Source organism: Mus caroli, chromosome 10, assembly GCF_900094665.2.
Source record: "Mus caroli chromosome 10, CAROLI_EIJ_v1.1, whole genome shotgun sequence".
In the NCBI taxonomy this organism is placed as follows: Eukaryota; Metazoa; Chordata; class Mammalia; order Rodentia; family Muridae; genus Mus; species Mus caroli.
The window spans coordinates 79,241,450-79,266,954 of NC_034579.1; the positions used below are offsets into that span (position 1 = coordinate 79,241,450).

General features: G+C 47.7%; 1 protein-coding gene across 1 annotated transcript in view; it reads left to right on the forward strand.

Annotated features, from left to right (window-relative positions):
• Positions 1 to 786: 786 nt before the first annotated feature.
• Positions 787 to 25,505, forward strand: part of Btbd11 (BTB domain containing 11) — a 273,159-nt gene continuing 248,440 nt past the window's right edge. Inside the window, exon 1 of the mRNA XM_021174021.2 lies at positions 787 to 2,447. Coding sequence (XP_021029680.1) covers positions 1,298 to 2,447 — 1,150 coding nt within the window. The 5' untranslated portion in view covers positions 787 to 1,297. The remainder of the gene's footprint in view (positions 2,448 to 25,505) is intronic.

Consider the following 25,505-nt stretch of genomic DNA (forward strand, 5'->3'; position numbering starts at 1 on the left):
AATGTTGCCGTTAGACACAGAAATGCAGCAGACTCACACATATATTTTGTATCTTTCTTTAGCTGAAAAGAATATTCTCCTCTGCACAAATTTAAGTCTGAGCAGTCTAAAGCATTGTCCACCAGAACCACAGAGTGGCCAGGACACACACACACACACACACACACACAAACACACAAACCCTGGAACTTAAGGGTAAGTGTAGATTCCTGTCTGCCGAACAAACCTAGAAAGCCCCGGTGACAGGTGGTTTATGGCTAGAGATTCGCTTCCCAGTGGCAATTATCAGTCTCCCCCTCACCACTTTCCTGTTTTATTTCCCTCCACACTGGAGCAAACCCAGGCTGAGAAGTGGCACTCGCCTGAATTAGTCAGGGTGCCTGAAGAGGGAGGAGAAACGTGTATCTTGTATGGGCTGGTGGGAGGGAAAGAGAAATCTAACATGCCAAAGCAGAAAGTAACCCTCGGGAAAACACGTTGTGAACCGCAGAGTGGAACAAATAACGATATAAATGATATTTCTGTCGATAGTTCGAAAGCAGGAAGTAGGGAAGCTACAGTTGCAGGATGGCTGTTCTTCTCTAGGCTTCCACCTAGGCCGCGGCTCCCTCCTAGCTGCAGCCCTGGTCAAGGCCTGGGGGGGCGTGTCTGAGGGGCGGGGCCGCATGGAAGGGAGGAATTAAAAAAAAAAAAAAACCTAAGTAATTAGCATCCCCCGATTCCATTGGCTCTTCGACGGCCCTGCTTTGCATACGCCCGCCCTCTGACTGCTTGGTTTGCTGGGGCTCAGCAGGGTTTTGCAGCCGCCTGGCTACAGCGCTTTAGTGCGGGGCGGGAGCTCAGAGAACCGCGGCCCGGATCCCGGAGCCGGGGGAACCCGTAGCCCGCCGAACTGCGGCGGCCGTATCTGGGGCGATCTAGGTCCTATCGACACTGTGGCCGGCGCTCGGAGGCTTCTGCATCCGTCTGGTCCCAGGGAGGAGAGGACCAGACACTTTTATTTTGGATGAAAGGCGCGGGTCCTGGCGGGAGCTTCCATCCTGGCCTGGCTCGCGGCTCAGTGCGCCCTAGCTCTGGCCCCGACTCCAGAAGATGACTTCAGGTTCCGCCGTGTATCTTCCCGTGGTGACGGCTCGGGGAGGCAGGCGAAAGTAGTGACACTTGCTGGCCACGCCAGGTGGGAAAGTGAGCCTAGGCGACGTGGAGCCCCGCTGTCCCCGAGGACTCCGGTGCCCACAGATCCTTGCCTTTCCTTCCCCTCGGCTCCACGGCGGCTGCAGCATGAAGTGGCGCAGCGATGGCCAGGAGAGGTAAGAAGCCGGTGGTGCGAACGCTGGAAGATCTGACGCTGGACTCGGGTTATGGTGGCGCGGCGGACTCTGTGCGCTCCTCCAACTTGTCTCTGTGCTGTTCTGACTCGCACCCGGCGTCCCCGTATGGCGGGAGCTGCTGGCCGCCTTTAGCTGACTCCATGCACAGCCGGCACAACAGCTTTGACACCGTCAACACTGCCCTGGTGGAAGACTCCGAGGGGCTGGACTGCGCCGGTCAGCACTGCTCGCGGTTGCTGCCGGACCTCGACGAGGTCCCCTGGACCCTCCAGGAACTGGAGTTGCTGCTGCTGCGCTCGCGGGATCCCCGGGCAGGCCCAGCGGTCCCCGGCAGCCTGCCCAAGGACGCGCTGGCCAAGCTCTCGATGCTGGTAAGCCGGGCTCTAGTGCGCATCGCTAAAGAGGCGCAGCGCCTGAGCCTGCGCTTCGCCAAGTGCACCAAGTACGAGATCCAGAGTGCCATGGAGATCGTGCTGTCCTGGGGCCTGGCGGCTCACTGTACCGCTGCCGCGCTGGCCGCGCTGTCCCTCTATAACATGAGCAGCGCTGGCGGCGACCGCTTGGGCCGTGGCAAGTCGGCGCGCTGCGGCCTCACCTTCTCCGTGGGCCGCGTGTACCGCTGGATGGTGGACAGCCGCGTGGCGCTGCGCATCCACGAGCATGCCGCCATCTACCTGACCGCTTGTATGGAGAGTCTCTTCCGGGACATCTACTCGCGGGTGTTGGCCTCCGGGCTACCTCGTAGCTGTAGCGGTCCTGGCCCTGGCTCCAGCTCCGGTTCTGGCCCAGGCCCCGGCTCAGGCCCCGGAGCCCCTGCAGCGGATAAGGAGCGCGAGACGCCGGGAGGGGGAGCGGCGAGCGGTGGCCCTTGCAGCGCAGCCAGCAGCGCCAGCGGGGGCAGTAGTTGTTGCGCCCCGCCAGCCACGGCGGCGACCGCAGTCCCGCCAGCCACAGCCACCGCTGCTGCCGCCGCCAACCATCATCACCACCACCACACGCTTCACGAAGCGCCCAAATTCACCGTGGAGACCCTGGAGCACACGGTCAACAACGACTCGGAAATCTGGGGGCTCTTGCAGCCCTACCAGCACCTCATCTGTGGGAAGAACGCCAGTGGTAAGTGGCTCTGTCAACTCCGGGTTCAAGTTTGCCTCTTGTCCCCCTCCCGCGTCTCTGGCCACTCGCGCTCTCCACGGCCTTAGAGGTAGGGACCAGAGTGGAGACAGCCAGGAACCCGTAGGTTCACTCCTGAGCTTGGGATCCGCGTGGTTGACACTGGTAGTAATGTTCCCAGAGCACACAGGGTTCCGCCCCCTTTGTGCAGGGCCAGGAGGTGACTGCCTCCCTCCCGCAAGACAGGAGCAAAATCCAACACCCTTTTTATTTTACATTTAATTTAGTATGTTGTTTTACTCGGATCGGGCTTGAGACGTTTGAGTCTCGTGCATAGCTTCTAGAACCCTGTTGTGATATTTAAGGGGCCACATTCCAGTACCCACGAGTTGGGCTAAGATCTGGAGGAGGCAGGTTCACTTGTCTGCCGTGCAGTTCTCTCGCTTGCCCCAGGCCCTCTGGGGTCGCTGTGGATGCGCTAGGAAGGCATGGCTGAGGGCAGCGAAGGTGGAAGGGGATAGAGCTGGGTGGGCCTAAACGTGTTCATGTAGGTGGTGGTGGTGGTGGTGGTGGAGAGGCGACACTGCATTGCTCCAAGTTTTCCTGAACAGTTTCTGAGTACTTGAACCCAGGGCTGGGGAGATAGGGGAGTGGGGGTGGGGTGGAGGGTGGAGTAGCAATGGGCAAGGCCAAGTATTCCAGGCTCTGGCGGGTGATTTACATCTGTCACTTGGCTGAAGGAGAGCCACTAGGGACCCAGGCCGGAGGTAGGGGTTATCAGCTACAGGCATCCTTTTTCTGGAGTTCTAAAATCCCCTCATCGCGCCCCACTGGAAGGTGCCAAGTGGGTTTGAACCTGGGGTCCTGGATGTCCATAGGGTGGTGCTGGGGTGCTTGTTTTCCGGGTGGCAATGGCAGTCCCCGTCTGCAAAAGCCTGAGCTAGACACTTCAAAGCTTCAATTTTCCACAGGAAATGGAAGAAGAGTAACTGGAGACTCTAAAAGCGAAATAAAACTTTGTTAAGTATTCCAAGCGGTTTGGCCCGAGGTTGCGTGGTCGGAGCGAAAAGGCAGACTTGCTGGGTAGATTTCATTCATGTCACAGCCTGTCTGTTTCCTCCAAGCCAAAGGAGAGATGTGTCTGGCCTGGCTCGGCCTCTGGGGTGCCAAGAGTGTGCATGTGGGTGTGCCCTCGCATGTGTGTGCAAGTGCCTTGTGAATATGCGAAGGAGCAAACCAGCAGGCTTCTGGGGTATAAGGCTCCAGCTTTAACCGTTTATAAATTTACCCTGATGGACTTTCTGACTGAATCTCTTCACCTGGATATGATCATCGTGGGGGAGGGGAAGAAAAGAGCAAAGCTTGTGTGTGTGTGTGTGTGTGTGTATGTGTGTGTGTGTGTGTGTTGGGGGAGGGGCTAGGATCAGCCTGGATTCCAGAGACTCTTCTGCAATCTCTTTGCCAAAGCCCATTCCCCCACCCCCTCTGTTGCCCTAAGGCATACTCCCCAGAGGATACCAAGGCATACAGACCTGCACAGACACAGTCTCAAGTACACAGGGACATCCCACTGAGACTGAAAACATCTGGTGACAGAGCATGAGGCTTCCTGTGTACTTTTTCAGAATGGAGGATTTACCTGCAAAACCCTGAGTTTTGAATTGTTCTTTGTTTGAGAGTGCACCCTCAACCTAAAATCACAGACAGCTTAATAGTCTCCCTATTGTAGGCTCCCATTGCCCCCCACTGCAGTCAGCCCTTAGCCCGAGTTATCTCAGCGCTACAACTCCTCATCTTCCTCTTGGGGTTTTTTTGCTCTCTCATTTTACTTTAACAGGGATTCCCACCCCCCTTCCCGACCCCGAGGAAGCTCTAGTCTGCCAACACCAGCATCCTGATGCCTCTTAGTCTGCATTCTCTTGAACTGAGAGATTTGGGGTGACTTTTCTGGGCTTCTGTCCACTTGTCTGCAGAATGCAGGTTTTAACACACACTATACCCTCAGCTCCTCCCATAGCTCTGTTAATAGCCAATCATTTTCCAAATAGATTTTGCTTTTAGGATCTTTAGCCTCTTGTAAAGACAGCATTTGTGTTTATCCCTTGTGGAGTAAGGCTAATTTAAGGGAAGAGAAAACCACAGGGCTGGTTTTGGGCAGGGTGAGTGAGTGGTGGTTGGGCCTTGAAGCCATCACAGACTTCCGCACACCACACAGCTTAACTCCTGGGACTCAGGGCTCTTCCTTCAGCTTTTTCTGGTTCAAGACATGCTGTTATTTCATCCTGATCTCTTCATTACTCTACGGGCTTGTTCAAAATGGCTGGGCATGCATACAGAAGAGCTAAGGAATGAGTGATTAATGTCTCAGGCATCCAAACATACACTGAACACCAAGCCTGTTTCTTTAACTGGTTTGCACAGCAGTCTTTCTGACCTGCAAGCCTTCCTGAGGACCACACACCTTCCATAATGGATTTTTCCCTCTTTTAACTCAGTAACACCATTAATTTCTTCATTTGTGGATTCATCTGTTCTTCAATATCTATTGAACAGTTTTTAAATGCCAGGGACCAAGAAGACACTGATCACAGCCAACCTGTTCTTAGGATCACTTTATACATGGAAACCCAGTGTGTCTTTTGTCTAGCACAACTGTCAGGCTGGGGAGGTGGCTCAGGTGGTAGAGTGCTTGCTGAGTTTGCACAAAGGGCTGGGTTCAATTCCCGGCACTGAATGAACAACCCAGCCATGTAATACTAGCATGCAGAAGTGGAGGGAGAAAAATGAGAAGAAGTTCAAGGCCATCCTTAGCTAGGTAGAAAAGTTTGAGGCCAGTCTGGGTTACATGAGACCTTGTCTCAACAAACAAACAAACAAAAAACAAAACAAACAAAACTCAAAGTACTGCTACCATCTCCTTTATACAGTGCAAGAAACTGAGGCACAAATGGAGCTTTGGGTGGGGGTGGTAAGTAAGACGTTTGTTTTTATATTGTTTGTTTGAACACAGATGGTCTACTTCAGTGCCCATACTCCTAGCCACTGTGCCTGTAACTTCAGGTGCCGACCACTGCTCTGCATTCAGGGTATCCTACTTCATTATCTACTCAGCTGAGCACTGACTCCATGCAACTTGCTGTACCTTTTTGTTTCTATTTATCCACCTTTTTATACCTGACGATTTAAACCGGCAGCACTAATTTTGCGTGTTATCATCCTCCAAGCTGAAGGCTGTACCTAACACCCAGCTAGAAATTACTTTCTTGATGCCTGTTGAACTGAGCAAGCTGTTGTACTGTACTGCTCAGTGATGTCCTTAAAGAAGCTAACTGCCTTCTGAGCTTCTTGAATTTCATTTTAAATTATTAAAGTGTGTGTGTGTGTGCAGGTGTGCATGCACACATGGGTGCCCATGTGGAGATCAGTGTGAATGGAAAAACTAAGTAAAAAGGACGGACCTGACTGTGCCTAGGTACGGTGGAGGAGAAGGTTTATTGTAGACAGGAGGTAGAGCACAATCAGAGACAGACATCTGGGAGAGCCTAGCATGAACATGACCCTGAGCCAGGCCATGTAAGGAGAGGGGGAAGGGAAGACCAAAAGAGTAAAAGGTAAACCGAAAGAGGAAAAGAGAGATGATAATGTCTTTAGTAGAAGAGAAGCCTGACAGGTGTAGCAGGCTGGACCCAAGAGATAAGTGCCCACATCCTTCTCGTTTGTGTATTATAAAAAGTAACAGAAGTAGGAAGGGCCGAGGTAGGAGTAAGGGTGCCATGCTCTTTAGACTGCTGCCTGCTGCCTGGGGAAAGGGCAGCCCAAACCAGTGCTAAAGTTTAGGGTAGGAGCAGGGTATGCCAGCCATACCCTATAAAGGTAGGGACTGAGGGCTGCTGGGAGAACCTGGCAGCCAGATCCACTTTGATGTGTTAAATAGGCATCTCAGTTGGCCATTTTCCTGGGTTTGAGACCTAACATCACCCCCCCCAATTGATAATAAATGGTAAGGGGTCATGCAATCTTCTCTGTGACTACTTCCTGCTGACATTGGGGCGTTGTTGGTTAGGACCCAAGAAAGCTGGAGTGATGGCCAAGGCTGGGAATAGAAAGAGAGAAATGAAGGCCCTTTGCTTGCTCTCTAGGCTCTGTGGACCATCTTGGGCTAGGGAAGTAGAGGCTGCATTGGGGCTGAAGCAATTTGCAGTCTAACATGGTGGAGGTCAGAAACACTCATGGGAGTCAGGTCACTCTTCCCACTATATAGTTTCTGCGGATCAAGCTCAGGTTGTTACCTCCTGAGCTATCTTGCCAGCACTTGAATCCTCTTTTGAAAGGTTTTTCTGGCTTTGCCCCACACATACTGCCACTTTTGCAGCTGCTCTCCTTTAGATTTAGATACTAAACTGCCAAGGCTGGGAAATCATGAAACTAGTGGGACTGAGTTCTGGAAACAAAGAGCACAGTGGGGCTAGTATCCGCCAGGCAGATATTAGGTCCAGCATCATCTGGTCAGGGCTTGGGTTCAGCATCAGCTGGTCAGGGCTTGGATCCAGCATCATCTGGGCGGGGCTTGGGTCCCAGCATTAGCTGGATGGGGCTTGGGTTTCAGCATTATTCTCAGCAGAGCTCTGGAGCATGGCCTTTGTTTTGTGGTGATATACAACTCTTCAGTCCTGGGTTTTCTTGTATTAATTTTTAGGTGCTTTAAAAGCCTGGGCAGCATGGAAGAGACCCCAGAGGACTGATGGAGGTTTTGTGGGGTGTGAACATTTGACTTCATTCATTCCACTAACACTGAAAATAAGAAGAGGTCGGGGGCTTTTGTCGTGCCTTGGTCACTGTATCTTGAATGGCCTCAGAATCAGTCGTTTTCCACTCAACCTTGAAGTCCTGCTTCACCAATGATCTGTCCTCCTCCTTAAGAGGATGCACTTCTCCTCAGCCTCTGTTCCTCCCATGTCTTCCCTGCTGAATGCCTGGCACACTGTACATACTTTCTACTACTTGTTAACTAAATGAATATCGTCAGATCATTCACTCTTTAGGATGTCAAACGGAGCCTCTGTAGAGCAGTTGCTGTGATATCAGAGTACAAAGTCACAGCTCCTGGATTCCAAGACTGCCAGTTACTTGTTCTCGGGAGTTCCAGAGACAGCGCTCAGCTGTAAAATGAAGTTGGTAATTATGAGATTCTTTGTCCTAAGGATGTCAGCCTGGTGCCTGGTAGGGGCTAAAATGATGGTGGCAGCTGTGGTGATAATCTGGTATTGTAGTGTCTCCCTTCTCTATCACACTAGAACAATGTCCCCATATGCTCTCTGTGAAGGGAGCCTGCCGGGCACAACACATCAGTTGTGTGTGTCTGTGTGTGTGTCTGTGTGTGTGTCTGTGTGTGTGTGTGTGTATCAAATAGTTCAATGTATCTATTTCAGGAACTGACCAGTGAGTATAACTCCATGGACCAAGTCACCAGAAGGTTGTTGTGGCCAAAGTGAAAAGAATGATTATTTTATTTCATTTTAAAAATAGTAATAGTAATAATAATGATAATAATAATAATAATAATAATAATAAATGTCTTTAGTGAAGGTACACCTTCACTGAACTTCCTGAGTGATAGAAATGTCCCACATATTAATAGAAGTACCTACTGATATTTGCCCAATGCATCCCATCATGAAATTTAGCTTTGTGCATTTCTCTGTATTGTAGGATATCTTTCAGGGGGAAAAAGGCATGCCCATGATAAAAACCACAGGGACCCTAATATAAAACTTTGTTACCAAGGCATAAAAATGTGCAGGGAAGGCTGGAAGAGGCAGTATAGTTTGGCCAAAGCAGGGAAGAATTTTCTGCTCAGAAACATCGAGTCTCCACTCTTGGTTCCTCTGTCTTCTAGCAGGTGAATTGTTGTGATGAATTTTGTTTGGGGATCCGCATGATGAGAAGCACATAAAAGAGAATAACCCACATTTTTTTTTTAAATTGAAGGAAATGCAAACCTATCATGGAGGACAATTACAGGATTAGACCAGATCTGCTCTGTGACAGTGCCAGCCTCATATAGGGATGTCCTAATAACAGCTTTCTTTTCACACAGATCATTCCAGCTGGTGATAGCAATACTTTGGGGATTCTGCATAATATCTTTCCTTTCAGGGGTTCCCCAGTCATTTTATAGACATTAATTAGCGTGAGCCCTGGTGTCAGCAGCGCTGGTGGGGAGGGTTGGTTGGCTTGAAGGCCCTTTGCTTTTCAGTTGCCCTGTGAACTCTTGAGTCTGTACTGGCTGAGCAGTTTTCCCATCGTGGGTCTGGTTGTGCCTTTCTCTGCCATGTTGTGGCTCTGCTGGACAAAATGTCTCAGGAGGAACTCAGTGTCTTCAGGGAAGCCGCAAAGCTGTCTCAGGAGCCCTACTGAGCAGTGCCTTTGGTCTCAGAGTACATTTTTAATTAACTGTCTCTTTGTAAATTAAAACCAGAAATTTGGGTCAGTAGAGGGTTATTTGGTTTTCTGTGCAGGAGTCAGTTCCTTGTTGGGGTGTTTGCAAGTGTGTGCTTCATGAAACATCATCATAGTAATAATGACCCAATAAGCCAGTGAGGGGTCAGGTAGAGGCGCAAGGTCACAGGTGGGGTTCTGATGGCCTCTGAAGTGGAAGAAAACTCCTAACTCTCCCTCTGTTGTTACCTGTGTCCTCAAGCCAGATGAAAAGCCCATCTATAAATCACCTGGTTATCATTCACTGAAAGGTAACTATGTGCCTGAATCAATCGACTCTGGGGTCATACATCCCTGGCAGCTCTAGGTTTCCTATCTGTAAAATAAGTAGGAAAAATAGCTGCACTCACAGTGCTCATTACAGATCAGGCACTGTTTTTAATGACATCTGCATATTATCATAGTTACAGTCACATCAGTTGTTATAAAAGATAATTTCCAAATCTCGGTGGAAAGTCATTCTTGTTCATTTCGCCTCTGATTGGGTGAGATGTGGGCGGGAGGAGTCAGGAGCATCACTTAGGGGGCAAGCCTCGACTGACAACTTTGTGTATCTTCAGTGTGTAGCCTGTAAGCACCTCTTTTGCATTCATCCAGCCAGATGACTGAGGAGCCCAACCAGATGAGGGGTCTTAAGAAGGCTGCTTACAGAACAAGTCACTCAGTTCATGTATCTCTAGCCATGTCTAGCTACATCTGCCTTGTTACCAAGCATCCACATGCGTGGCTTCACGTCATTGTCTCTTCTCTCTGAACAAGTCTCCTGACTTAGTCTTTAGGAACTTTGAACGATGCTCAGCCCCATTCACTACATTTAATGGCACAATGTGTGGCTTAGACACCTGTTACAAGTTCCCTATCTGCATTCACACACGGTATTGCAACAGACTAGGATAACTAACCACAGTGAAAAAACATCCTCTTAGTAAAGGGGCTAGTGAGAGACCCGTGGCAGGCACTGGTCCTTAGTGGTTATGAGAGCTTGCCAACCCAGCCCTGTGTGCGTGGCCATGGATGGCATTTTCGGATTAGGCCTGTGTTCTGCTCTCTGGGAGGAACTTGCTGCCCATTGTTCTTCCCGCTCCCCGCTCTATGCAGTGTGTGGACTTTCTTTCTCCTTTATTCCTGGCCACACCTGAAGTGGGTCTTGCAAGGTGCCGTGTCTTTAAAGGCTCAAAGTCTTTTCTACTATAGTTCCTTTGCTTGAACACTGAAGCATCGGGGATTAATTCAGGGCTCTAACAATAAGATCTCTAAAACCCAAGCTTACCGATTTTTGCCTGAGCAATTTAGTGGGATTGTCATCTATGCCATTGTATTAGTAAGCTTTGAGTCACTATGCTGCAATAGATGAAGCACCTAAATTTACAAAGAAAAAAGGTTTATTCAACTCGTGCAAGGTCGTGGTACTGGTATTGCCTCTCTTGTGTCAAGAATTCTATGAAAATTGCAGATGCATAGGTCAATAATTAAAGTTCCTGTTGGAGTGGGGTTACCTTTGAAGCTAAGGATAGACAGAGAGATGGAACTAAACTTGGGCTTTTAAAAATCCTTCTATGGTGAACTACCAAAGACTCAGTCAGCTACCTTCCAAAGGCACACCCACAGTGACTCAAAGCCCTTCAACTATGCCCCACCTCTCAGAAGTACCATCTTGGGAATCAAGATTTTAATTGAAATGAACCCTTGGTGGATGCTCAAACCATGTCCAGCAGACATCCTGAGTGTTAGCAGTCACACTCAGAGTTATTTTCTGAACCAGATTTTATAGCCTGGCTTAGGCATTGCTTCTTTACCTTCCTACCTCTCTCTTTCTTAAGTTCATGGCAAACATGTTGAAGCTATTAGCTTAGATGGAGGTTTGCAACTCTAACCTTGTATTTACTTCCCTTACAACTCTTCATCTTTTCTCTTATTTTTTGAGGCTCTAGGAATTGTTGTCTTTTCACCTCTCCACTATTCTGTTCTCATTTGACTTGCAAACTGGCTTATTTGTGCCTCCCCTAATAATCGCTAAACCCGGTTAGGGCTAATCATCATGTTCTATTACCATCATCTCCCCTGACCTCTTTCTACAGAGCCACAGCTCATTGGGCATTAGTCCTGATGTCTAAATTACTACATACGACAGTTGTGCCTCCGTATAACATGGGGTTTCAGTGTTCTGCCTTCTAATCATGTCACGTACACTAAGCACCTCACTTCTGGTAACAATGTCTGTGTTGGTTAGAGCAAGACCAACTGCTGTATCGGGTGAATCTAACGTCTTAGTGGCGGAACACAATCAACTTGTTTTCTGGGCTGGGAGTGTAGCTCAGTGGTTGAACATTTGCCTAGCACACGCAATACCTTTGACCTGTAGCACTGCAAAAACCAACAGCAAATTTTCTTTTTCATGTACAGTCTAGTTAATGACAGAAGTAAAAACAACAGAGTTGTTACATGAGAGGGGTCCATTCTGGCTATGAACATATCAATTCCTTCTCTATTCCAGTGACTAGTATTCTCACACATGGTCTTAACTCCATGCAAAGGGATTGGGAATTATGGCTTCTTGATAGGTAGCTAATACTCTAACCCCAGCTTTACACTCTCAGAGGGGCATACGCTCTTTAGATATCTATCCACTTCAGTCCCTGTAAGTCAGTATTATTATCAAGCCTACTTGCAGATGGGGAAGTTGAGGAACAGGAAGCTTAATTAAAGAATTTGCCGAAGGTGACATGGCTTGCAAGTGACCAGACTGCTTTTGCATACCATTCTCTCTGAACTTTCCTACCTGCCTGCCTGCTTGTGGATCCTGCACCCCTAAATGGACAGCCTTGTCAGTGGGAGAAGATGTACTTAGTGACTTGTTGCTTGGGGTGGGACGGGGGGGGGGGTTGTCACGGAATTCTGTGTTAGGGAAACTAAGGTATAAGATCTGTCTTTACTCCCTACAGGCCTGGTGACGCCAGTTAATTCAGTCAATCTTTTATAGCCTTAATTCCCACCCTATTTAATGAGAAGAGTGGTAGTCCTCTATCACAGGTTGTTGGAAGGATTGAGAAGGCTACTTAATGGGTAACTAAAATAGTGTTGGGCGCCATGATAAATACTCAGTGTAGTGGTTATTATGTTTAAATGGTTATGTGGTTGTATTCTCCTGACTCCCAACTCTTTCCTCTGAAGAGCTGCTCTCAGAACCCCACCTCTCTGGGTGAGAGATTTTAAATAATGTGAAAGTAATCCGACGTCTAGGATTCAAGCACAGACTGACCGCAGGGTATAGGGTAAGTCATGACAATCTTCTGCTATGGAGTCCAGCCAGAGGTTGATGTCTGGGTGTCTTCCTTCATTATTCTCCGACTTAGTTTTTGAGGCAGGGCCTCTCATTGAACCTGGAGTTCACTGATCTAGCAAGGCTGGCTCTAGCGAACCCCGTGTCTGAGCCTGCTTCAGTGCCTCCAGTGCTAATATTATGAACGGCACCGTACCTGGCTTTTATATGTGGGTTCTGGGGATCTGAATTCAAGTCTGATGCTTGTGTAGCAACGACTTCACCCTTGGAAAGCTCGTTAGGAGAGGGAATCCGTGATTAAATCTGTGTCGTAAGAAGCTCCCAGTGCAGAGAATGTGCTGGAACAAAAGGCTGAACCCTGGAAGGCTAGTTAGGTACCGTCATCCTCCTATCTGATATGAGAAGAATCTGAGGAGGCAAGGCCTTTAGGCACTTCCCCTGAGTTGGTAAGACAAGCAATCCGAAGAACCTCAGACTGCCTTCTGCTCTCCTCATCCCAAGGAAGTTTATGGTTCAAGTGTTAATGGAGAAACTGACACCCAGGGTGTGAATTGGCTTGGCCAAGGTCACTAGGCAGAGATGGAGCCAGAAATCCATGTACCCTGATTCTTCGTTCACTTCTCATCCATTGTCTCCTGGGAAGGTGACCACCATCTATTTCCTCCTGATCACTTCCAGAGAGCTGAGCTTATGAGACAAATGAAATGTAATCTGGGTGTGTGTGTGGGCGGGGGGCACGAATGAATTTCCATTCCCACTGGTATCTTCCATTTTGCTTTCCATCCCACAATGGGTGTGAACACAGGAGTCTGCAGAGGTCCTGGTAGAAGTCTGCTGAGCCAACTGGAGCAATCACCATGAAGATCTGGTGCGCCGGATGCAGAGTGGAATGAATCTCTCTCAGCACATTTATATCTGAGAGCTCGTCAGGGTGGCTGCCAAGGAAAGGGACTGAAATCCTTCAAGAGCTGTGACTACCTCAGAGGCAAAGGTTGTGCGGATTAACTGCTTTTCTTTGTGTGGCTTGTCTTACTATTTCTCCCTGATCCAGCAGATGGGACCACCCAGGTAGCTGGGGTGAACCTAGGGCACCAAAGCATGACTCACAACTTCTCTTTTCCTTGATGTCTCTAGGAAGTTCAACAGCTGAGAGCCAGGTAGGCAGAGTCAGGCAGGCAGAGCCAGCCATTCTTTCTTTCAACCTTCAGCCCTTACCCTCTAGGTGTTTGGTTTGTCAACTCTGAGGGGTCCTGACCTCAACCAAGACAGACTTGCCTTTTACAAGTCAGGATGGGTTTAGTTAATTCTGCACGTGGTGGCAATGGCTACTGAGGTGAGATCCTCAGAGCCACGTGAGTTTGATGTGAATAAAACCATTTGGATTAGGAAGTAAGGCCAGGGCAGAGCCTGGGAAGAGAGCAGTGGCAGGGGTGATGGTGGCCACTGCATGGGACTTTCAAGGCCTATTCCTTGTCAGCTTCCTCCCTGGGTCATTGTGGTGACAAAGGCCCCAGGAAGCCTGGCAGCGAGGGTGTGGCAAAGATGTGACTTCATAAGATACTGATGCCTGTGTCCAAAGAGCAACAACATGAGGAGAGCCAGGAGTTTCTGCCCCTCAGCAGCTCTTCTTCTAGTCCCTTCCTGTCTTGCTCTGCCCCTGCTTCAGTCTTCCACAGACCCCATTTTGGGGCTCAATATGGGCTACTTTTCAGACATTCAGACATTCAAACATCAGAGTGAGATGCTCTCATTGACAGAAATGGATGGTGTTCAGGAGAGAATAGGATACCTGGGACATTCAAATGGAAATCCCAAGCACAGAAGTCTCTTAAAATCAGGAAGTGAGGCAAGGACATCGCGAAAGAGAATGTAGAAGAAAGAGACCAGGAACCAAGCTCTTCCTAGAGTGAGAAAGAAGCGAACCAATGAGGGAAGGCAGCAAGAACACCTCATGAGAAGCCTGAGTGGTCCGTAGGTCAACAGAAAGTTCGGAGAAAAGAGGGCAGATAGTGGTAGGTGACATTGAGGTATCAATTCTACAGTCTGGGAGAGTTTCTGCCTTGGTGGTTACAGGCTCCTTCAGACCTGAGGAAGAAACAGAAGCTGTGTGCCCATCAGACCCACATCATCTGTCATGAACCAAAAGATGCTCTCCATTCTTCCCTAGAGGATGGAGGGAATGTGCCCTCTGTAGGTCACCTGTGAGGCTTGCTTTACGGGCATAATCACTCCCAAGCTCTTGAAAGGATCTTATAGACTCCAAGGTTGGGAGGAGTAAAGAAGCTCCCACCCCATACCCTGCACACTGCCTGAGCAGGCTGACTCCTCTCTCATATATTTTATAGTTGCAGATGCTCAGTTTGAAAGCATTGGCCTCTAATCCCAGAGGCTTTGGAGACCTAAGCTGGGAACCCCAGAGCATGAGGCTCCCAGAAGCAACTGGGCCAGAAGGTTTGGGGGCAAGGGAGAGGTCGATTCTGAGCTTGGAACCCTTTGACGGAGCTCCAAATTCGAAAAAATAAAAAATAAAGAAATGGAAGAGACCCATTATTGGAGCTAAACTGCGCTGGTAGCTTCAAATAGCTAGATGCTTCAAAGAAGGGGGTGCTCTCTGGTCCTTAGGGATTCTGCTTTTCATGGATGCAGAGAAGGAATGTGCCCCCTCCTGGGCCACATCCTTATGCCCCAGGTGGCACTTCTGATTCCAGGGAGCAGAGGCAGAGCTCATCAAAGTCATCTCTGAGCCAAAAATAGCCCTGTCCAGCCAGACGCTTCTCAACCTCGCACGTCAACGTGCACGCTGTCATTTGTCAGGGCCGGCAGCAGCATCTGTGCTTCTGAGAAGGCTGTCTTTAAAAACTGGCTTGCCTCTGGAACTCGGAGAGGTCTGCTTTTCATCCAAAGAAGTTTTGTGGCTGAACAGACAGGATCAGTCCTGATTCCCAGACCCTGATGTAAGCACACAGGGACTCGAGGCCACCGAGACTCATGGGCAAATAAGTTATTTATTTGAAAACCTATCTGATCTGGTTGGTTTTTACCACCGTCAGTCTGGTCAGATAGTCTGGACCCTGTCCTTTGCCAGTTGGGAAGGTTTTCTTAAAGATATAGTTTCTTTGCTTGGCAGTGCAGCCCCCTCATTTGTTTATAAACACTTAGTAAGCATCCTTGAGTGCTTAGTATATGCCCAGGAGTATCACAGCACTTACCACTTTAAACTAGTAATTAATATCTACTGGCAAACTTCCTTTCACTACTACAGCAGGTGGCACACAGTAGGCACTTTATTATTGTTTTAGTGAGTGAATGCGGCTATAGCATGCACACTCAATGAAATAGGGATATGTTTAACACACCGTGGTCTCTCCAACACTTACAGGAGTACCAATTTAGTCTTTAGGGCCTCGTTAGCAGCAAAACCAAGAACCTTTTGCTCGCCATGGCCTAATTGACTGGCTGGGTTCTGCCTCTGTGTTTCTGAATTCTCAACCCTGAAAAATGCTGTATTTCAGAGCTTGCTTCTCTTTGAGGAACAGGAAAAGAAGAGCAGGAATTATTTCTTTGTACCTACTCTCTGAGTGAGAGATAACACCGTACCGTAATTCAGAATCAGCTACCATGTCAGTACGGTAGCTTGGATCTTTGAGCTGAGAGAAGCTCTGTGCAGCCGATGCCTTCATGCAGTCTGGACAGCAGCTGGTGTTTCTAAACTAGACACTTGGGAACTGGGGGAATTTATAGACCAACCTGGGGTCAGAGCTAGTAGCACATGAGTGGGGTAGGTAAAGGAAGATGCTGAACTTGAGAGACTGAAAGTCCTTACAGCCCAGCCAAGTGTGGAGCTCAACCCTCTAAATCCCCCAGGTTGGTGTCTCTATGATTCATTTGCCTGGGGGAGGGAGGCAAAAAGCAACATGGTATTATTCTCTGTCTTTACCTGTGATCTTGTCCAGTGGGTCACCATGTGCCAGCCTCTGCTGAGCACTGTCCCACCCTCATCTCATTTAATCCCTCCTGCATCACCAAGGAGGGCAGTGTTATTGCTTCACTTCACAGACTGGAAAACTCAGACCAGCTCCTGCCTTGGGCTCAAAGCTAGACTGTGAGAACGCTGGAACTGGGCGCAACCCTGGCCACCCAGCTTGCCATCCCTAAACCCTGCTGTGAACCATGTTGGCAGCTTATTACAAGGGTTTATTGCAACAGAGTCAATATTCTTTGTGGGGAGAAGGGCATTGAGACACTGTCTCACTGTATAGCTCTAGCTAGCCTGGAACTTGCTATGTAGACTAGGGTGGCCTTGAACTCAGGAAGATCCACCTGCACGCACCACCACACCTGGCTTAGAGTCAACACCTTTAAATGCTCTGATGCTATGAGACAGGAGGCAACCATTAGGCAAACTGTTAACTCCATCAGAATGGAGGTGTAGAATTATAAAGAAAGCAGCCGCTTATCGAGTCCTTTTCTTTAGAGCTCCTCGTTTGTGGTCTTGTTCTCTCTGATGTTCCTTCTAATACAGTGGTTCTCAACCTTCCTAATGCCGTGGTTCTTTAATACAGTTCCTCATGTCGTGGCGACCTCCGCCACAGCATTACTTCTTTGCTCCTCCATGACTGTAATTTTGCTTCTGCTATGTGCCGTAATGTAAACATCTGATAGGCGACCCCTGTGCAAGGGTTGTTTGACCCCTGGAGGGGTCTCCACCCACGTGTTGAGAACCACGGTTCTAATATTTCTTCTGGGAAATGGTTCAGTGGCTACTAAGCACTAGCCAAGCAGACACTACTGCTCGGTCATGGCTGGCTTTATGATTCAAAGGACTATAGCTGTTCTGCCCTCAGAGCACTGTGACATTTATTGATTCTAATAATTTATCTGAACGGCTTTAACCTAGAGTTTCTGTGGATTCAGTGAGGTCTTTTTTTCCCTCCCACCCTGGGTGTGTGTGTGTGGGGGGGGGGTGAACATGCCTTCCAGGCTGGAACTGAGATGAGGGTCCCCTGGAAGACTGGAGGGCATGCCCAGTATCCATCAACATACTCAGACTGTAATTTTGGACCCTTATTTATCTTATGTTTCCTAATTCTCTACATGTGCACGGCTTGCAAAGCCCTGTCACTCACCTCTGTTTGTATTCACAGCAACCACCTGGTGTAGATGCTCAGACCCTAATGTGCTCAAGAGGAAGCAGAGTGAGAGGGGCCAAGTGTCTCTCTCAGGGTTGCCAATGACCAGAAGCCTAGGTGTCATTTGGGCTCCTCATCTCCTTCCTGGGCTTCCTGCTAGCACCTTTGCACATTTCTGGAGCTCAGATGTTTGAGAACCCAGATGGAGCATCCTATGGTGGAGAGAGCCTCATCTTAAGGCTGCTCAGGACACGAGTTGGCTCTGACTTTTGGGTATCTCAGATGGTGGAGGTATTCAGTCCCCTACCCTGCACTGTCAGCTCTGTAGCCCCAATGGAGTCTGCCGTAGCTAGCCTCACTCTTCCTTCTTGGGCTGTGGGAGGCAGAAGCATTCCCTAGGAACCCTGAAGGCAGCAGACTTTGAGCCTTAGAGCAACTTCTTGATGGTCAGGAAGCCCTTGCTTGAAACATGCTCTCTGAAAGAAGAGAGGGACTGGATAGAGGCAACCTCAAGGTCATCACTGGGTGATGATCATCTGTGGGGCCCTACAAAGGACCTCTGAGCTAGGTGCCTTTCTGTTGGCTCAGAAGGAATGTGTCACCACCTCAAGCTCCCTGAGCCTTCCCCATTGCCAGCCTGTCCCAAGGAACCAGGACTCATTCTAATCAGACTTGTCCTGAAGGAACACACATGATCAGAGGCTCATGGGTCTAGTGGGCAATCCATTCTCTGTCATCATGCTGCATTAGGGACTGAAAAATGGAGCTGGCTCAGCAAGAGTCATCTAGCTCTGTTTTCACTTTGTAAATGTGAATTAAAGAGACTGTCACAGGCCAGGATTCTTATGCATCCTCTTCATGGAGTCTCTGCTGTGGTTCCCAGTCATGCACGGGGTTTTCCTTAAGGTAAAAGGGGTTTGCTGTGGCAGGGGAGGTAGATGACCGACTGTACATCCATACAGGGAGCCATCAAGAACAGCTGTGTGTTTCTATTTGAAAGAAACAACAGGAAGTACTAGTACTGCAGGGATAGAAAAAGTACTCAGCCTGCATGTGTACTCATGGATGTGCATGCGTGTTTTCTGTGTGTGTGTGTGTGTGTGTGTGCACATGCTTTGTGAATGCATGTATTTTCACACATGTGTTTTTGCATGTGCAAATGAGTATGTGATTATGAATGTGTGTATACACTGTATGTAATCATGTGCACATGCATTGTGCCTCTGTGTGTGTGCAATGTACCTCTGTGCATGCATACATGTGCTATGTTCCTGTGTGTGAAAGTATCCATGCTTATGGATGTGTGGGCATTTGCTATATGTATGTGTGTGTACATGATTTGCATATCTGTGTGCACATCTCTGTGAGTGAGTGTACTGTGCTTCCACTTACACATGAGTGTGCAAGCAAGTATGCACAAGTGCCTGTATCAGTTGAACAGAAGTTTCCGAGGTCTGACTTGCTGATCGATATTCTTGGTGTCAACTTGACTACTTCTGTGAGGAATGTTTTTCTTAATTAAATCATTTGAAGTGGAAAGGCCTACTTTTAAACTACATCTCTTGAGGTAGGAAGATCTTTAATCTGTGCCATATCATCTAATGAAAGCCTATAGAAAGGACATGCAGGAAGTAAGCTCCCGAGGTAGGTCCCATCCTTCACTGGCAATAGAGCCAGTGAACACCATATACTGAACACCAGATGAGACATTCAGCTGTGGGCTGAACAACTACTGGATTATTGGACTTTCCACTAGTAGGTACCCATTGTTGGACTAGCTGGATCACAGTCTGTAATCCAGTAAAATTTTACTCACTACAATAAATACCACTCTAATAAATACCCCTTGTCTCTATGTATAGATTTATTCTATCAGTTCTGTTCCTCTAGAGAACCTTGACTAATACATTGTAGATTTTTGAGTTCAGGTTGAGTTTCGTTGGCTAACATTTGTATACAACTGTGGAGGAGACATTGAGGTCTTCATGAACCCTCACCTCCAACAAACAGACCTCATTGCATTCACTGTGAGGACGGAAAAAAATGTGCCATGTTCTGCTTTGTGCATTAATTACTGCATGATCATATTCTTGCTGGATTAGGGAGAGACTGATTTTCCTGGCATGGTCATGAGTCCTCAGAATTCATTCAAAATGTGTAAAATGTAAGCAGTCTTTTTTTTTTTTTTTTTCTGAACGTAATTGAGTGGCTATAGATATCTGTTGATTTTACACTAAGGGTTTGGCCGCTTCACCTGAAGTTATTGATTCTGGCTTTGCAGTTCACAATGTTCAAAGATGATCATTGAAGTTGTTGACTCTTTTCTTGGACCCAAGAACCAAGTTTCTATGTGAAACAAAATGGTTCTTTGCTTCAATGTCAAGGAGCCTAGTGGAGGCTGGCCTGAAACAGGATTCTGTAAGAATTTTCTTCTGCAACTGAGGCATTGCCAACATTCTCACAATGCTTATACATTCACACACTGTGTTCTGTGGCTGCCAATAGGATCTACTGCAAAACTGGGACCAAACTGAACCAGAAGCTCCTCCCTTCCTGTGATGATACAGTGAAGTCTGTCAATCTGAACTGGAAGATGTCTGGGCTCAGATGCTTGGGAGGGTGGAGGGGCACCGTGATGTGGCTTCTTGTTTTCATAATTTACTAGAGCCCTGGCATAGCTGTCAGAGTCACATGGTCAGACCAACTTCCCATTGTAGTGAGCAAGAAAGACAAGTATCTAGCAGGATCTCCTTTCCAACGCCCCACCCTCCTGCTAAAACCCTTCTGGAGGGTTCACCAGAGAACTTCTAGGATTGAGTCCTGCCATGGTTAGCTTCTTTTATTTCCTTGACACATCTGGCAAGAGGAAACCTCAACTGAAGAGTTGCTCCCATCATGTTGGCCTTTGGCCGTGTCTGTGGGGGTGTTTTCTCCATCACTAATGGATGTGGGAGGGGCCAGCCCACCGTGGGCGGTACCATCCGATGGCAGGTGAGTTGAATAAGGACGGTAGTCAGGCGAGAAGAGAAACAAACCAGTAAGCATCACTCTTCCATGGTCTCGGCTTCAATTCTTGCTTCCAGGCTCCTGGTTTAAGTTCCTTCCCTGGCTTCCCTCAGTGATGGACTAAAGCTTGTCTGCTAGAACAAAACAACTTACTTGTGATCGGTGTTTTATCACAACAAACAGAAAAACAAACGAGAATGAATCTCTTCCTATTGAGCTCCCCACGTGTGTTTGCAGAACTGTCCAGTGTTGGTGAAACTAAAGAATCTGCGAAAGAGAAGTAGCAAGAATGTGCTGAGCCTCCAGCCAAGCTGAGTGTCCAAGGACATGGGTGGATAGGACATGGCATAGTGGGTGCCTGGGCAGTTCTGAAGATGAGGCATCCAAGGAGCTCACATGAACGAGGAGAACAGAAGGAAAGAAGCGATGACATGTTGTGGACTTGCCCGGTCCCTCCAGAAAGACTTTCAGCTGGAAGGACCACATAGTTCTGCTGCCAGACTTATTCCATCTGCCACGATGTCTGAGAGCCACTGAGCCCTGTTCACTACCCCTACCCAGAACACCAAGAACCTCTGGACCACAGGAAGCTTCTCCCCTCTCCTAATCTCAGTCAGTCATGACTGACATCCTGGATCATGGCTAAGGACTGCAGGGCCAAGCGAAAACCCTTCATCCGATGCATTTAAATCCCCTGATTTTGACTTAGAGGAACTTCTCTTTTCTTTTTTCCTTTTTCTTTTTAAAATTTATTTATGTATGTATTTATTTATGTATTTATGCATTTATTTATGTATTTATTTATGTATTTATTTATTTATTTATTTATTTTATGAGTACACTGTAGCTGTCCTCAGACACACCAGAAGAGGTCATCAGTTCCCATTACAGATGGTTGTGAGCCACCATGTGGTTCCTGGGAATTGAACTCAGGACCTCTGAAGGAGCAGCCAGTGCTCTTCACCCCTGAGCCATCTCTCCAGCCCTTTAGAGATACTCCTCAAGAACAGATTCCCTCCCCCCCCCCATTAGCTTCTGCTCAAGGTGCCTACCAGGACTGACTCCATTCCTGCCCTCTTAGCTTTAATCTCCAACCCAAGCCTGCAGCACTTTCCCTTCTCTGAGCTTCCACAGCTCTTGCTTGTTGTCTGCAAGGCACTTTGGGAGTGCATCACCCATACCTTTCACTTTTGGAAGCTCTTTGATGTTTGTGGCTATGTCTGACTTTTCCTAAAGCCACAGGGCCTTCAAAAGCCGGGTTTGGATTTTATAGTTTACTCTGTGTCTTTCCTGCTCTCCGTTCACAGAGGGTGCCTCCCGATCAATATTCTGCCACTTAGAGCACAGACTCGTTCTCAATTAAAGCACTCTCCAGAGGTGAATGTGTCACACTTGACCAATAATGATACTTGATTTAAATGCATTGGATTGCCTAGTGCCAGGTGATATTTACTAGACATCAAACCTAAACAAGGTGGCTTAACAAGGTAGGGAGTTGATCTTTTGTCTTACAGTAATCCAAGGTAGTCCAGGAGTTGAATGGCATTCTAGGTTCCTTCTGTGTTTCTTTCCTGCCATCCTTAGCACGTGGTTTCCATTTTCGAGGAAGCTTCATAGTCCTAAGATGACCATTTCAGCTCCAAAAATCCCATATGCATCTTATGCAAGATGAAGAATAAGGAAGGTAAATGGAGCACTGCCTGCAGGGGGATTCCACTCTTTGAATGTGATCCATCCCCTCCCAAACTCTTGTTGCAGGTGGGCACACTCCTGCAGCTGGGACTGGCATCAGCTGTTCCAGAATCACTGAGTAGAAGAGGCACTGAGCCCGCCAAAGGAAAGCAGAGAAACCTAGGGTTACAATGAGAGCAATTATAACAAGAGATCATCGCGTGATGTATTCCCCCAGATTTGAATTGACCCTCAGCAGGTGTTGGAGTGGGCCTTGGGGTAGGATTAGGAAGGGACAAAACATGAGCTATGAGCTAAGAGGGAACAGGAAATAGAAAAATGAAGGGTGAGTTAGAGAGGAGGTAGCCCCCTCCAGCAGGGGTTCTGATCATTCCAGACTGACTCTGTACCTGGAGTGTCACAAGACAGTAGCTCATTTGATCTTCAGAGTAACCTAGCCCCATGAGGTACAAGCTGTTAGCGGTCCCTCTTACTGATGGGGTTAAGTGCCCTGTCTGAGGCCCCTGCATCTGTAAGCAGCAGGAATTCGCGTGGGGCTGCTGAGGATGGAGCCTGGGCTGGCTCCCTTTTAGCTACCGACACCCCCGGAGAGGTCCAAGTGGTGATTCTGTTATAGACTAAATAAGATGCTTCTGAGCTCCTTTTCCAACAGAGTTAAGGAAAGGCAGACATTCTGGATTAGGGCAAAGGCTAAACTAAGAGGACTTTGTGGCAGAGGCCCCCTAAAGGAAACTCAGGGGTCCATGAGGAGAGGTGCCCTGGGTCAGGACACAGTTGTGGTAGTATAGAGAAGCCATTTGGCAGTCAGATGTCTCAGGAGTCAGAGACAATGGGTCCTTCACGTCAGGCTATTCTTTTTAACTAATAAACAGTACAACTTTTACTAGAGGCAGACCCCTGGGGCTCTGTCTGCTGACTGAGCCCTTCCCGTAAGTAGTCCCATCTCTTCTGTCCTTACAGGACTGAGGAAGTCTGTCAGGAATATCGGATACCAGGCACAAAGATGGAGTGTTTAATGTGATGTTTTTCGGTGACTGTAATAGCCAGAAGTTCTCTTTAAAACATACTGGGGGGTAATTGGGGTTTCATCGACTCCCTCTTGAATGCTCTTGTTTAAAGCAGCAGGCCACGTTCTGCAAATCTCTACAGCAAACTCCAACACTTCCATCTCCACCGGGGTCAGGGAGTTGGGTGTTGGGGCTTTACTTACTGAAGCAGTCTGCATGCCTTGGAGAGTATTAATTTAGTTAATTTAGTGCAAGCTAGGTCTGCTTGGCTAAAATTTATGGAGTCATATATGACCCTTTGCCCTGTTTTAGACTAAGGAGGTACAGTATTAAATAAGTTGGACTCTTTATCTTTGAAGAGATTTCAATTAAAATTGCACACTAAACAACCCCAAGAGGCCTGGGGCTATAGCTTAGCTCCTACAGTACTTGTTTGTGTGGCAACTAAGCATAAAGATCTGAGCTCTACCCCAAGAACCCACATAAAAATGATCGGCATGGTTATAGACACTCCGAATCCCAGCACTGTGGAGGCAGAGATGGGATTCCCAAGGCTTGCTGGGCAGTCTAGGCTACGTGGTCAACTCCAGGCCAATGAGGGAGTCTGTCTCAAAGAAACATGGTAGATAGTTTGTGAGGAATGATGCCCAAGGTTAACTCACATATGTGTACACACACATACATCAAAACATAGTAGCAAACTATTTTACTTTGTTTCTGTGTCAGGATCGAGGAAAGGGCTCTGCAGGGTGGGCAGTTCATCTCGGGTATGGTAGGGCCAAGTTGCTGGCTGGGGCAGACAAATGTGTTTTCGTGATGGCTCAGCGCTCATGTATTCTGCATCTTAGTGCTTCTGGACTCTTCTCTGCGTTATATCATATTTCCCAGTATTCATCCTACACATGGCTTGGGCGTCTCACTGCAGGCTTCCCTTGGGGCAGTAGTTCCCCTTCCATGACGCTGGCTTCGAAGAGCCAGGATTGGTTAAAAGCCGTGTCCAAAAGTAGTGTGATGTCACTTTCATCTTTGGCCAGAAGAAAAGGCAACGACAAAGTCATTTGGACAGAATGTGTGTGCACAAGAGACTTTGCCTCTTTGGAAAATGGTTGGCCACCTAAGACATCAGAATGTACTGTTCAGAGGCTGGGAGATGATTCTGTTTGTAAAGTGCTTGCCATGTTTGAGGATCTGAGTTCAGTCCTCAGAACTCATGTAAGAATTCGGTGTGTGGTGGTATGGACTTGTAACTCCAGCAATGAGGAGATGGAGGCAGCTGAAGCCCAATGCCTCACGGTCAGACAGCCCAGCTGCTGAAAGGTCAGGTCTCAGGTTCATAAGACTCAGCTGCAAAAGACAAGATAGATGGATCCTGGAAAGACACCTTTGGCATCCATACACACATGTACATACACACACACACACACACACACACACACACACACACACCAGTTACAATTTAGTCATAAGGCAGAGTATTGACCATAACATTGAGAGCACCAGGGACCAACCAACAGACTCCTGAGTTAGGTGGGGACAGGGACACAGAAGATTCTAGAAGAAAGGCAACGGGCCTGACTATTGAAAAGTGAATAGCTTGTACATTCCAGAGTATGGGTAAACAGCATATGTGGTGTGGTGGTAGAGGAAGGTGTGGGTGTGGGGTGGGGCTGTATTCTCATGAGAGTTTTATACAGAAAACCTTCCTCTATGCTTCATTGCTTATACTTAATTGTAATTGGGTTTATGTTTTACATATGCATATTCAGTGTATATGCCTGGGTGTATATATTAACATATGTACACAAAATATATGCAAACCCATAGATATGTATACATCCATAACCAACTATATTGTATATACATTTTATTAGTATTTTTAGAACTCTCTAGCCTTCCAGTTAATATATCCTGAATGCCACGTGCCTACCAGACAATATTTTAAGGAAGAAAGGCCACCAGAGAAACCTGTTCATGGACCTTATATTCTATGATGGAGACCTGCAGACTAATGTGTCCATATGGGGTGTTATTTCACGTGGAGCTACATGCTAAGAGATGGCTTTTTCTTTTCCTTTTCTTACTTTTCTGTGGCAAAAGCAGACAGTTTATTATGAAAGAGTATACTTCCGAGAGAGGAAGTGGGCCAAAGCTGAAGGAAGGTTATAAACTAAACCGCGTGCTGTGTGAAGAGTGGGGGTTGTTTTGTCACCTACGGCAGCTTCTTTGGGTAATTAACATACCACAGACTTTTGGGATCATTTGTGTAATGCAAAAATGATGTTTTCTCATGCTCTGTTACATGCTGACCTAGTTAGTGGTGGTGGTGGTGATGTGTGTGTGTGTGTGTGCATGTGTGTGTTGTGTGTGTGTATTTGCATGTGTTGTGTGTGTGTATTTGCATGTGTTGTGTGTGTGTATTTGCATGTGTTGTGTGTGTGTATTTGCATGT